Consider the following 14,357-nt stretch of genomic DNA (forward strand, 5'->3'; position numbering starts at 1 on the left):
GGGCGATGGGGTGGCGGAGATGAACTGTTTGGCGGTGTTGAGCTCACAAGCTCACCTGGAGATGCGGCGGTCGGTGGTTAGGCGGTACGTAATTCCGATTGGGGCGACGCCACACTCCAGCGCCACAGCGGTGCAGGGCACATGGCAACCGCAGTTCGGTCAACAACACGCTACAGCAAGGGACCGCGACATTTCCTGAATACGTTCGCCCCAATATTGGCTTGCACAATCTATCCCGCTCTATGCATGCAATTGGCGCACCATCGCAGCCGGGGACATCCATTGCCGCCGTTGCTGCCCCAGCGACGGCTGAGTTGGCAGTCGCGCCTCCATCGTCATCGCCTATTGGCCAGTGCACGTAAACAAACCCCAAGCTATTGATCAACACACCGCCCGCCCTGCACCTGCAGTCCACTTTCCCACACTCCCACCCTCCACGATATCACGAACTATTATATACCCTGCGCTGGATCGCTGATAGCTTTTCACGATCAATCCCTCCGCTGTATACCCCAATTGAAACTCACGCGCTCCATATCATACTCGCTCCCACTCTCCGCCTCACCACCACTATATTTGGTTGAATACACACCAGACGACACATCACAATGCCTTCTTCAGACAGAGAGGTCTCCCGCGACCGGGAACTCGTCAGACACTCACATTCGTTCTCGTCGGACAGGATGATTCCCATGTTCGTCTTCCTCACCGCCATGTAGCCTTTCGCGATATACTAACACTGCGCTTCAGGTGGGATAGTGCTGACCCGGATCGTGCACCGCCGCCACTGCCTCTCAATCCTGGCTCGCCCACTCTCACCACCCGCCCCAACACATCTGCAGCCATCATGAAGGCGGCCAAGGCGCTGGAAGAGAAGGCGCGAGAGAGTTTACCTGCGAGCTCATACACTACTAACCCCATGCCACAGAAGCTGCCCTCGTCCGAGCGCTCTCTGATAAAAGGCACACAGCACAAGCGCATGCAGTCATTACAGCCGGGCAGCGTTCGTGACCTACGAAGCTACCTTGACAACCGCTCACCTGAGCGGCCCTTCCTCGATACCCGGTCGCCAGAGCGGTCACCCGAACGCGAGCGACCATCGAGCAGGGGAGGCCGACCCATCTCAAGGGACTACGAGAGGGACTACTTTGGAAAGGATGCCGATGTGAGCCCTATGCGGCAACTCACACCTACACCAGCATCACGATTCGAGATCAAAGACACACCCGCCCTACGGCCCAGCCAGAGGGCGATCCTGGGAGAGAACACACCACCATCGGCCACCATGCAGGCGTTGCAGAGCATGACCATACCCCAACACATGCTCGATCCCCCATTATCGAACATCACAAACCGGTCGGCTCACTCTTCACCAGCGGCTACACCAGCGGCAGCGCCGGCACCGGGACCCGTACACGGTCCATCACCGCCACAGTCTTTCGATAACATCTCCAGCCAGCTCATGAGCATCAACAACATCGTCTCCAGCTTGCAAAAAGACATGTCGCAGTTGAGCCGGCGGAGCAAAGACAATGCGACGGATCTCATCAGCCTCAAGGAAGCCACGAACACACGCGACGAGGACATTCGCAAGTCTCTGAAGGATCTTCTGTCTACCATGTCGCAAAAGCAGCAAGCTCAAGCGGCAGCTGCCATGAACGGAGACACCTCTCGCTCTAGCAGTCTCAACCTGCAAGATCCTCACATGACACCGACGAAGCAATTCACATTCCCGCGTATGGCGTCCACCAGCCCCTGGACAGATGAGCGTATAGGTAGCCCCAACCCATACTCTGTCGAGGGTGCCGCTAGTGTCGCAATGCTGGAGAAGATCATACGCGAAATGGTGACGAAGGATGGTCAGGAGCGACTGGTCGCAAGTCTACAGAAGCTGGTCGACAAGGCTACTGGAGAGACTGCTAAGAAGGTCACTGAGTTGGCCGAGTTTGTCAAGCAAGGTTCAACCGGCGGTCTCTTCAACCCCGCAGCTGCTGGCTCGGCCTCGTTCCAGCCATCCCCCGGATCTGGCGCCTTGACTCGAACGATATCGGCCGACAGCAAGGCCTATTCCAGTCCAAAGGCTGCCGATTTCGTGAGCGAGGAGATGCTCAAGTTCCTCCGTAAGATCAAGGACAGTGTCGCTGAGTCCGGATGCGTTACGATGGCCACCAAGTCGCTCATCCAAGATCTCCGTGGGGAGGTTCTAGGAATGGGACGGGAGCTTGCTCGCAAGGTGGAGGAGGCAGAACAAGCCAGGGAAGCCGAAGCCGGATCTGGCTCACCCCCATCCACCGAAGACATCAACGCCATTGTCCAAGAGGGTCTTGCCAACCTCAAGGACCACATGGACAAAGTCATGCGTGAGCGAAGGCGGCAATCCATGTCATCCGTCGTCACCCGCACCACCGTCGACAACAACGAGGTCTACGATGTTGTCAAGCAAGCGCTTGCAGAGCGTGGTCTCGATCAGCCAACACCTCAAGCTGCTGCAGTGGACAAGGAGTCGATCATCAGCGCTGTCCGAGAGGCCTTCGATGGTGTTGAGATGAACCCGAGCCACGAAGTGCAGCAAGTCGGATTGGGCAGCGACGAGATTCTTCAGTGTCTGCGCGAAGGTCTCCAAGACTTCAATGGGTCTGGTGCCGTCACCAAGGAGGAGATTGAGACTATGCTGCAGGAATCACTACAGCAGATCCAGCTGCCTCCACCTGTCAACGAAGTACACGAGATCCGCGAGGAGGTTCTGATGGCCGTGCGCGAGTCGTTGGAAGAGTTGAAGCCGGCCCTTGCAGCCCAGCAACCGTCGACGGATGCTTTGTCTCGGGAAGTGCTCGAGGAAGTCATTCGCCAGGCGCTCGCGGAGCACCAACCCGGAGCAATGGAACTCGACCTTCCTCAGGAATCCATCTCAGAGGCTGTCCAGACCGCTTCACAACCTCACAACGAGGCTGTCATGCAACGTCTACAGGCGATGCTGGATGAAGTTCACACCGAATTCGAAGGTGTCACCGCTGCCAACGGGCGTGATACCGAGCAAGTCCTCCAGGCCCTTCGAGAAGGACTTGACAGTCTTCGTGCCGACCTTCAGGGCTCCGGCAATCAGCCCCGAGAGATCACTCAGGACGGCGAGATGATCGACCACATCAAAGCGGAACTCGACAAGCTACGCGAAGACGTTCAGGGCTACGTTGCCGAAGGTCCACGTGGAGATCAGGCTTGGAGCCGTGGCGACATGGTTTCATACCTCAAATCTGAGTTTGAGAATCTCCATGAAAAGCTCACTACTCAGTTGGCTCCCTCCTCCAACAACAACGAGGAGATTCTCGCCGCTCTTAACGCCGGCTTTGACGAGATGAAGTCACAGGTCGCCCTTCGATCTGAGGATGATACTGACTCGAACGACGACATCAACGAAGCGATCAAGCACGAATTCGATGAACTCAAGGAAGTCCTTCTTGGCGACACGTCCAGCAACAAGAACGATATCCTAGAGAAGCTTCAGGCAGGCTTTGAGGGACTCCATACTCTTATGGGCGAGAAGCCGACTGCGACTACATCCAACGACGACATGCTGGCTACTTTGAAGGAGGAGTTTGAGCATCTCCGCGAAACATTGGGTGGCTCACTGGTGAAGTCTGGCGGCGCAGGCGAAAAGGACGACATCGTCGACGCTGTTCGTGAGCTCATTGACGGTCTGCACACCTCTCAGGAGACTACGTCAAAGGACAACATCGCGCTCATCCGTGGCGAGTTAGAGGCCTTGAAGGAGTCGCTTGGCAACGCACTTGTCCCATCTGGCGACAATGACAAGGCAGAGATGTTGATGGTTGTGAAGGCTGCTCTGGATGACATCAAGGCCAACCTCAAGTCTGCGGGTGTCAATGAGGAGCTTCTGGAGGCTTTCCGTGGAGAGCTAGAACTTCTTCGTCAGTCTGACAACGTGACCCGACAACACGCCCGGGCCGACACTGAGGAAGTCCTGGAAGCTCTCAAGCTGGGTCTTGATGACCTTCAATCGCATCTGGACAAGAAGCTGGATACCCCCGACCGCAACGCATCCGCTACCAGCGATATCATGGATGCAATGAACGAGGGTCTAGATGGTCTCAGGGCGGATGTTTCTAAGATCGCTGAGAAGCCCATCGACATGAGCATATCATACGAGATCTTGGACACGCTCAAGGACGGCCTGAACGCGTTGCGTGACGACATCGACATGCTCAAGGGCGTAAGGCAAGAATCTTATGCTGAAGAGTATGTCCCTCTTCCTCCAGCTGGCAACGAGATCGCTCTCGCGAACGACGCTGCGGGAGAATCAATGTCGCGTGAGATCGTTGAGGAAGCGACACAGGCGGAGCTACCACCGTCACCAAAGCTATCTCCGCAAACCGCCGACTTGGCGAACATGGAGTACATGCTTGTTCAGATCCAGGAGAAGGTCGAAGCGATGGACGCCGCCAGGGCGAACCCGTTGCCGGAATCCGAGCCTGCAGCTGCCGTGGCTGGATCTGCCATGAAGGAGGATCTGGTCGGCATCGAGGAGCTTCTGAAAGATGTGCAAGCCGCCGTTCTTCTTATGCAAGATCGCGAAACGCCACCCCCTACACTTGAAGGCATCGCTAGAAAAGAAGACACCGACGCCATCGAGACTCTTCTTGCGAACACCAAGGCCAAGATTGAAGAGCTCGTTCTACCTGACCCTGCGACTGCCATTACCAAGGAGAACCTGGAGGATGTCGAGATCGTTGTCCGTACAACGTCTGAGGCCTTGGAGGCACTTGCTAAGAAGTTCGAGGAGGAGGGTGCCACCAAAGCAGACGTGACAGTCATTCAGGTCATCGCAGACGATATCAAGGTTGCCCTAGACGAGATGAAGGCTGCTAAGGCTGACGACGAGGCCAACCCTCAAGCGACCAAGGCAGATATCGATGCCGTCACTCTGCTTGTGGATGATCTCAAGGTCAAGATTGACGACATGAAGATCCCAGATCCTGAGGAACTCCCATCCAAGGCCGACTTGGAACAGCTCACAGGTCTGATCCACGACTTCCGCGACAGCCACGACAAGATGAAGGACACCTACGAGGAAGATATCATGAAGACCGCGACTAACTTTGACGAACGTCGCGCTGAAGCTGCCCAACTCGTGGAGGACATCACCGGCGTCAAGACTGCATTGGACGAGATGCGGGAGGAGATCAAGACAACCCTCATCGAAGGCGGTCCCATCGAGGGTCTTCAGGCTTCATTCAAGACGTTGGAAGAGACCCTCGGTGCCAACAACGTCACCGCTGACGTCAAAGAGCTCATGGAGATTCTTACCAGAGAGTTCGAACGTGCCCATGGATCTATCGAGGGACTCCAGAATGACCAAGCTGAGAAATCTGCGCTTCACCTCGAGAAGCACGACGAAGTCAAAGCCGCGATCATCGCGGGCTTCACGGAAAGCCTAGAGGACAAGTTCAACACTCTCATGGCCAAGTACGATGATGCTCAACTCTTGGCGGACGAACTTGCCAAGGTCATGAAGGAGAAGTCCGAGGAGCAAGAGAAGATCCTTGAAAGCAACAGGGAAACGGCTGACGAGCTTCGTCTGACCATTGACACTCTTGGCGCCACCATCGCTGGAATGAACGACCGAATGGAAGGCACCACCACCCAATGGTCAACCGACTCTGCTTCCATGATTGGAAAGGTAGAGGAGACACTCGCCAAGTACGAAGAGCAGAAGCTTGCGATGATGGAGAAGCTTGAGGAGCAGAAGCTTGAGACTATCGCCAAGCTTGAAGAGCAGAAGAGCGAGACCATCGCCAAGCTCGAAGAGCAGAAGAACGACACCATTGCCAAGTTTGAAGAACAGAAGCTCGACGACAAGACGGAGCACTCCCACACCCGTGATGAGATCAAGAACGTCGAGAACATCTTCACCAACCTCCAGGATAACATTACGGAGTATCACCCCAAGTTCATGGTTGCCTTGCACGAGATCGAGGCTCTTGTCAAGGCTCACTACGAGCACGCACAGAAGACCAAGGAGGAGGCAGACGAGAACGTTCGTGCTTGGAACGAAGAAGCCAAGGCTCGCTCAGAAGAGTTGCAGACGCACTTTGCCAATCTGCCCAAACTACTCCCAGCCCCTACGCCGTCTATCGAGCTTCCCGAGAAGTACGACGATGCACCTGTGCAAGAGAAGCTCGACAAGCTGCTGGCGATCGAGCCGGCGCCAAGCTATAACGATGGAGCAGTACACGAAAAGCTCGACAAGCTCATTGGCCATGCTGATGATGCAAGCAAAGCTGCAGGCAACTTGGAGAAGTTGGACGAGATTCACGCTCAAGTCAAGATGACTGCCGTAGAGCTGAGCGACTTCGTCGCCAAGCAGACGCAGTTCATCACCGATGGCAACGAGTCCAAGGAACGTGAAGCTGAGGAGCTTGCTCTACTCATTGAGCGCAGGATAACCCAGAAGGAGCAGCTGGAAGTCGACCTGGAAAGTCTGCGAGCTGAGAAGGCTACCCAGAAGGAGCAGCTCTTCGCAGACATCCAGGAGATGAAGGCTGAGAAGGATCGCGTCGTACAAGAGCTCAAGGAGGAGAAGGAGCGTGTCATGGCCGAGCTTCAAGAAGAGAAGGATCGCACTATGGCTGAGCTCAAGGAAGAGAAAGATTCGCTTCTTGCTGCCGTTGCCAGTCTGCAAGCGGAGCGCGAGAACCTCGCCAACCAGAAGGTTCGCCTTACCGGTGAAGTCTCTTCTCTGCACACTGCGCTCGACATTCGACGAGAGGAGCTGCACTTCATGGACACCAAGGCTGACGCACTCGAGCGTCGCATCCTGAACGGCATCATGGACCACTCCCGTGCTCTAATGATGACCAAGGGCGGCTCGAAGAACGCTTCGAAACTCAAGAAGCGCATGAACGCAGACGCTGCCAATGAGGACACCAGGGCCATGCCACCTCCCAGCACTGCAGCGAATGGTCTTTCTCTCGCGCTGAAGCCCCGCCCTGCTATCCGTCGTAACGGTGCGCCTGCCAACCCAGCACAACGCCGCATCCTGTCTCTTAGTCAGATCAGCGGTAATGCCCCTACCGGAGCTCAAGCTTACCCGACAACCAAAGCTTCGGTTGATAGCAATGCCGGACTGAAGCGCAGCCACTCTGTCAAGACCAGCAACTACTCTCGCAAGGGCTCTTGGGGCGGCCGCCCTAGCGCCGTCATTGCCAACAAGGAGAATGATGTTCTGCCTGAGGAGGATGAGCACGAGTCGGCGCCAATTTCTCACGAAATCATCGAGGAGGATGCACAGAGCGAGACCGGCACTGAGCGTCGCTACAGCCTCGACAGCCGCGACTACGCCGAGGGTGAGACGCCAGGCTATGACGGTCGCTCCAGCTTTGGCGGCACAGGCAGCGAGTACACATACGCCTCCGGTTCCTCGTACATGACCGGTAGCGACATCGACCGCCGCACCTCATATGGTGCTCAGTCAACTCGCTCTGCTGCTCCCGGTGAAGAGCGCATCGATGAGGAAGGCTCTGTATACTCCGACGACGAAGACGACGACGAGCCCACTGCCACTATCAACCCATCCGACGTCACTGGCTCCGAGATCTCGACAGCCACTACCGAGAACGACGTCGAGCTGCCAACACAGTCGGAAATCGTCCGTGCTGTCGACGCCGTGAAGGAAGAGATGAAGGAGAACTATGCCCCACCCAGCGACTCGGGTGTTGGGACTGATCTGCCTACTGCTGCCTTCAACGAGTCCGAAATGGACGCCGATTACTTCCGGCGAGCGGCTGAGGAAGAGGCAAGCACTGTCGGCTAGATCCACATCTACGAAATCTATTGACGACTGCTGATACGAACACGCTCCTGCGTCTCGCTCCGTAACTCCCGGTTTGAAGCTTCGACTCGCCCTGTGAGGGTTCTAGAGTTGGCATCGCCGCTTGATATGTCGAGCTTGACCACGACATGTTCTTCGAAGTCGCAATGCATGATTGACGGCTTATGTGTACGTGTCACGGCATGACGAAATTTGGATGGCATTGATGTTGTTGGGATGCAGGTTCACGAGGAACGAACGGTATGACGAGCTTTGAGATGTTCCTTCGGCGTTGGTTATCGGGTGTTTGGATAGGAATCGGCGGATGTACGCATTTGGGTCTCTGGGTCTGGCGTTTGTTTGGTTAACTCGGTGGAGTCACATTGCTGTTTACATACTTGTTCTTGTTTATAACTTTAGCCGATACGCGAGCTCTTCCATGAGCGTAATGAAACGATCGCCTTCACTTGTTCGCCCATTGCCGTGATAAAGTCTGATCATCATCACCCAGAACTCTAACTTGTCCCTTATTGTACATCTGGATACTAGTCCAGGAATTGCTGCTTGAGACGTCGGATTATTACTCGTCGTCATCCCCTTCCTCGTCTGCCTTCTTCGCGGTCTCGTCTTCTTTTTCCTCATCCTCGTCCTCAGTTGCCTCCATCTTATCCTCGGTTTTCGCATTCAGATCAGCCTCGTAATCCGGCCGCACGACCTGTATATCCTTCTTCGCGAGCGCTGATTCGATAAGCGGTGCCGATGCGAGTAAAGCGTTGTATTGATCGACTGTAAGCGAGATGCCCTGTATGAGAAACCCGTGTTAGCAACCCAACCATGTAAAGGACCATACAGGAGAAGTAGAATGTACACACCTTCTTCCCCGGCCTCGTCTCTCCAGAATCAGTGACGTAGTACTCCCGTATGCTAATAAGCGTACTCTTGTTGAAATCGCTAACTGTGACGCGTCGTTTGCCGCTGGCGTTGAGCTGGCGTTTTCGTCAGCACTCTTCTGCCCACTGTCCTCGGTTTCCTCTGGCCGTGGCTACTCACACCAACATATGCATCGCCGTTATCATCCGTCTTCAGCTCTGGGACCACTGGTACCGATTCCTCGTCGTCGTCTCCGGATTTGGTCTTCTTGCTTGCGCGCGGCGCGTTGTCGTCGTCGGCGTCTGGGGAGGATCGTTTCTTTGTGAAGGTCTTTTTGTAGGTACTGCCGCCTCGGGCGCCGCCGCGTTTTGTAAAGCCTGCCATTGTGTGTTGGAAGGGGTGTATTGTGACGTGAAAGATGCAAAAATGGCAGTCGGAAGTTCGGATGGTACTCCTCGCGGCGATGACGCAGGGGCGGGCGTGTCGCGCTAAGGAAACGCGCTAGAGACGTGGTCAGGTGACTAGGCGACGCAACTTGCTCCCTTTTGGCCGTCGTGTAGCTCTTGCCCTCGAGCTTGAATGGTCTTCTCCTCTTTCAAGGTAGTTCTCGTCATGACACTCTTTGTCTCGTATACTTCATTCTTCTATGTAAGCGAGCGTCGACTTGACTAATCTATCTACTGTGGTCGTGAGCCTGTAATGTCTAAATGGCGTGTATCACTTCATCCGCCTTCGGTGCCCTATGTACTTCGCTCCATGGTCGTGAAGGTCGCATCTGCTGCACCCTTTGTGGCCTTTCCAAACTCAGCGGTCCAGAGATTTCCTTCTCAAACTCCTGCGAAATCCTGCCCTCGTGGCTGAGAACAGAGTCTGCGCGTCCCATCTCGACATCTTTGGCTACTGACGCCCTTCCGCGTGCATTTGGGTCGATCAGAATTGAGGGCACGCGTGGGTCGTACATGGTGGGGACGCGACTGCGGGAAGGAGGTGGGACGACAGCGTCGTATCCGTGGAAACCCATGCCGAGTGCTGATGCAGTAGGTTCGAATGAACAGCTCTCCTTTTCTCGGGCGCGACGACACGCATCGATCGTTGCGGTGATGAAAGTGATCAAGAAAAGGAACCATCCCGCTCCGGCTGCGATGGTGTAACCACGGCTAAGATCGACCAGAATCGCGAACATCATGAGGTTTGGGTTCGCCGCCGTGTCAAGACGCGTTTCGCTAAAGGTCTCGAGACTCATGTTGAAGCTGAGAGAAACGCCGAGAGCGACTGCCATGGCGCACATGCACAGGCATTCGACGGGGATAAGGACCGCTGAGGGTATGCGCAGGCGTTGGATGATGGCTGTCAAGACGATTACAATGCCCGCAAGCGAAGCAAAGCCGGCCTGCCTGCATGTTAGTACAACGGTATTGATCGATGACTGTTGAACGTACAGCCGCGACTGAGATCCAGATCTTGATGGCGCCTTTGTAGACCGTAGCAAAGTATTCTTTCCAATACTCCGCCATTTGAGCCTCTGGCTTAACCGCGTCCATGATCTCGGCACCACGGCTCTTCATATCGCGAATGATGAACTGGGCTAATTGAGATCGTTACTACCATGTTTCTATATTCTCGATTGAGAAATCAATACTTACACCAAGCACCTAGCCCCAGCACTCCCATTGCCACGATCAGGGCTAGGACCCTTATTGACAGCAGTATCGATTTGCCATATCCCATTCTCGTACAAGAAATTGATGGAAAAATACAAGATGAAATGAATGTATCGTATAAGCACAGTCCAGCTGGCAGCTGCTCGCAGAGCGCTAAGTTGAAAGTAAGTGGTGTCTAAACGAGTGAGTGGTAGGCACGAAAAGAAAACCCGTTTCCACGAGCGGATGCAGTATCGCTATTGAGGCAAACGCCACATTGTCAATAAAGTTCGGAGCCTCAGGAGCCGGGTGCTTTGATGTGATGCCTTGTGCAGCTCGAGTGGGGGTGGAAACATTCGTGGTGCAGGGTGGCTGGTTGTGCCTGAGCGTGCAGGCAGACCTGATTCAAGACCCGCGATGTCAACGCGCCACCACTTTACCCACGCGGAGCTCTAGTCCCGACCCGTATCTGAGCATAAGGCAGAAGAATCTTCTGGAGCACTGGTCTCTGTCTGTACCCATGCTGCTCGCCTCACAGCTCATTGTTCAAGCGTTCATGCCATCGCAGCTTAGCAATTGGCCAGCAAACCCGAGGATTTCCCACGGAATGTTGTGATCCGCCATAAGAGAGATGCGTCCACGTGCATTGACAGTTGTGACGTCCCGATAATGAGGAACGGCTGGGGTGATGCATGTCTCTCCACGTGTTGGCGGTCTTGAGACAGAACCTGAGGCACCAAGGCGTCGCCGTTGTCAGGCTGAAACGGGCGTCAGACCCGAGAACTGTAGCAACGCCATCAACGCTTTCCGGAAGGTTCCGTCATCATATAGCCAGGCTGCTCCATAAGTAACGGCCGTGCCGCTATGATGCCGCCAACATTTGGCTGAGGTCGCAACCTTGGAATATCTGCACGGCCTAAGCACGACGCACTAAATCGCTCCGGGGTTCGGGCGATTGTTATCCGGGGCTACTTCATGAGCCGACTCCCGACTTCCGACAGCGAGAGCCTGGAAAAGATGGATGACAGGGTCTTAGCAGTGCTAACGTTGAAGCATCATGGCCAGGCCAAGCATCGCGATGCTTCGACCGTGAATTTGATTCAGACCCACGGCACGATGAACAGGTTAGTTTGTGTGAAAGCCGGCTCTGCAAATAATCTCGTCTTATCGAACAAGGTCTGCTCCGTTGTGAATTAGGACGACTGTGAATCGCAGGGCTACAATGAGCAAGACCTTTGAGATGAAGATGTTGTACTTTCATGGAATATACAGAGCGGGGCGATGCGAAGAAGCATCTGGGTAATCGTCGGCGAAGCTAGCCTGTCGGCAACAGCCACCTGCACTTGCAGTCGTGCCGACCATCCTCCATCAAGCAACCATCGACACTTGTATCCGCTCTCCCCTCTCCGCCAAGGCAAAATGCGGAGAACGGTTGAGGAGAACGGTAGCATTGCGGATGGCTCGTCACGAGGCCCATACGGTATTCCGGTGGAATCCCGAATGACGTGGGTAGATCGCGAGATGCATGCAAAATTTTCGGAAGTATTTAGCTACCCGTGAATCCAAGGACTGCGATCATCGTGTTGCAGACGACAGTTTCGCAAGATGAGATACTCCAGCGCAGTTGCGGTGAGCTTTGCTCTACTGCCAAATCTAGCGGTCTCACAAGGATACACCAATGAGTCGGAGGTTCCATTATATGGACTTAGTCCGCCAGTATACCCGACCCGTGAGTGTTTTGGTCATGATCGAAAGTCAAAGGACTAACAATAGACAGCTGTCGGTAATGGAACAACCTCGTCTTCTTGGGCATCCGCATATGCTCGAGCGAGAGACCTCGTGGCACAATTGACGCTAGAGGAGAAGTCGAACCTCACACATGGCGTCTCCGGTCCTTGCGTAGGCCAAACGGGAGCTGTACCTCGTCTTCAGATCCCAGAGCTATGTTTCGCGGATGCACCTGCCGGCGTGCGAGGACAAGAGTTTGTCTCGTCATTCCCCGCTGGCATTCATCTTGGAGCTACGTTCGATCGAGATCTCATGCTCAGATATGGCCATGCTCTCGGTAGAGAGTACAGAGGGAAGGGCATTCACGTTGCTCTCGGCCCATTTATCGGCCCTATTGGACGAGTCGCGAGAGGTGGCAGGAACTGGGAAGGTCTTGGTGCCGACCCGTATCTTGCTGGTATTGGCGGTGGTCTCATCACCAGAGGCACACAAAAAGAAGGCGTGATTGCTACACCAAAGGTAGGCGATATCGTAAATACGATGAGAGTCTAGGCTGATCGTATCAATAGCATTGGCTTGCGCAAGAACAAGAGTACAGGCGACGCCCTGGTGACGAAGGCGAGGCCGTCTCTTCGAATGTGGACGATCGCACACTGCACGAGCTTTATGCTTGGCCATTCATGGATGCCCTGCGTGAAGGAGCCGGTTCGCTGATGTGCTCATACCAGCGAATCGACAACTCATACGGATGCCAGAACAGCAAGCTTATGAACGGAATCTTGAAGGAAGAGCTAGGTTTCGAAGGTTTCGTGGTATCTGACTGGGATGCGCAACACGCCGGTGTCGCATCAGCGAATGCTGGTCTTGACGTAGTGATGCCTGTTGCCAAATTCTGGGGCGAGAACCTTACCGATGCGGTGAACAACGGATCAGTCACCACAGAGAGGCTCGATGACATGAACACAAGACTACTCGCAGCCTGGTTCTATCTCAACCAAGATGATAGTTTCCCTGAAAACGCCGTCTACCCATACAACGTCGAACACGAAATCGTTGACGTGCGCGAAGATCACGCATCTCTCATCCGAGAGATCGGAGCTGCCGGAACCGTGCTAGTCAAGAACGTCAACAACACTTTACCACTTCAACACCCCCGCTTCTTGAACATCTACGGCTACGATGCTGAAGTAAAGTCTCAGCCATGGAACAATCCATCCCGGTTCGGTGGTGGCTATGAAGAGAATTTCGGCTGGAACACGCTCAACGGCACCCTCATTACGGCAGGTGGATCGGGCTCCAGCACCCCACCTTATGTTATCAGCCCGTTCAACGCCATCCAGAATCGCGTAATTGCGGATCGTGGAACTGTACGATGGGACTTCTTTGGCGTGAACCCGACCGTGTACGCAAATGCTGACGCATGCCTCGTCTTCATCAACGCATACGCTTCGGAAAGTTTCGATCGCACTTCTCTTACAGACGAGTTCAGCGACCAGCTTGTCAACAACGTTGCGACCAACTGCTCAAACACTGTTGTTGTACTGCACTCCGCCGGCATCCGCACCGTTGACGCATGGATTGACCACCCCAACGTCACCGCCGTCCTTTTCGCGGGTGTTCCAGGCCAGGAAAGCGGTAACGCCATCGCCGACGTTCTTTACGGCGATGTGAACCCATCCGGACGTTTGCCGTACACTGTCGCAAAGCAAGAGTCCGATTACGGCCACCTTCTCAATTCGACTCTCGACCCTTCCATCCCGGCATTTTTGCAGTCAGATTTCACCGAGGGCTTGTACATCGACTACCGCGCTTTTGACGCGCAGAATATCACGCCGCAGTATGAGTTCGGTTACGGACTTTCGTACACGACATTCGGCTATGCGAACATGACAGTTGAGCCTGTTGCGAACGCAAGTCTCGCTGCTTTCCCGTCAGCGTCTGTACCCATTGTACAAGGAGGTCACCCTTGGCTATGGCAAGTCCTGTACCGCGCCACAGTCACCATTACCAACACCGGCAAGGTCGCTGGCTACGAAGTAGCGCAGCTATACTTGGGCGTACCAAATGCGCCGGCGAAGCAGCTGAGAGGTTTCGAACGCGTTGGCTTGTTGCAGCCTGGCGAAAGCCGAGAGGTCGAGTTCACATTAGACCGACGCGATCTGAGTGTCTGGAACGTTACTGCTCAGGCTTGGGAGCTCCAGAGGGGCCGATATGCGGTTTGGATTGGAGCAAGCAGCCGTGATATGAAGCAAGAGGGCGAGATAGTAATCGAGTAGGCTAGGAAGATGATTCAG

General features: G+C 54.7%; 4 protein-coding genes across 4 annotated transcripts; 2 read left to right on the forward strand and 2 right to left on the reverse strand.

Moving 5' to 3' along the window:
• Nucleotides 1-608: 608 nt before the first annotated feature.
• J4E86_006494 (uncharacterized protein) lies at nt 609-7,828 on the forward strand (the record flags this gene model as incomplete). Its single annotated transcript, XM_051447022.1, has 2 exons — nt 609-715; nt 751-7,828. 2 exons carry the CDS (start codon nt 609-611, stop codon nt 7,826-7,828), a joined length of 7,185 nt encoding a protein of 2,394 aa, XP_051301507.1.
• Nucleotides 7,829-8,405: 577 nt separating this feature from the next.
• J4E86_006495 (uncharacterized protein) lies at nt 8,406-9,079 on the reverse strand (the record flags this gene model as incomplete). The annotated part of the gene is made up of 3 exons (XM_051447023.1): nt 8,406-8,627; nt 8,698-8,811; nt 8,876-9,079. The coding sequence occupies 3 exons, from the start codon at nt 9,077-9,079 to the stop codon at nt 8,406-8,408; spliced, it is 540 nt and encodes a 179-aa protein (XP_051301508.1).
• Nucleotides 9,080-9,398: 319 nt separating this feature from the next.
• J4E86_006496 (uncharacterized protein) lies at nt 9,399-10,260 on the reverse strand (the record flags this gene model as incomplete). Its single annotated transcript, XM_051447024.1, has 2 exons — nt 9,399-10,085; nt 10,135-10,260. 2 exons carry the CDS (start codon nt 10,258-10,260, stop codon nt 9,399-9,401), a joined length of 813 nt encoding a protein of 270 aa, XP_051301509.1.
• Nucleotides 10,261-11,754: 1,494 nt separating this feature from the next.
• Nucleotides 11,755-14,339, forward strand: J4E86_006497 (uncharacterized protein; the record flags this gene model as incomplete). The annotated part of the gene is made up of 3 exons (XM_051447025.1): nt 11,755-11,815; nt 12,113-12,582; nt 12,633-14,339. The coding sequence occupies 3 exons, from the start codon at nt 11,755-11,757 to the stop codon at nt 14,337-14,339; spliced, it is 2,238 nt and encodes a 745-aa protein (XP_051301510.1).
• Between the last annotated feature and the right edge of the window lie 18 nt (nt 14,340-14,357).

The sequence above is a fragment of the Alternaria arbusti genome (assembly GCF_024043155.1).
Source record: "Alternaria arbusti strain BMP 1465 chromosome Unknown scaffold_8, whole genome shotgun sequence".
NCBI classification, from domain to species: Eukaryota; Fungi; Ascomycota; class Dothideomycetes; order Pleosporales; family Pleosporaceae; genus Alternaria; species Alternaria arbusti.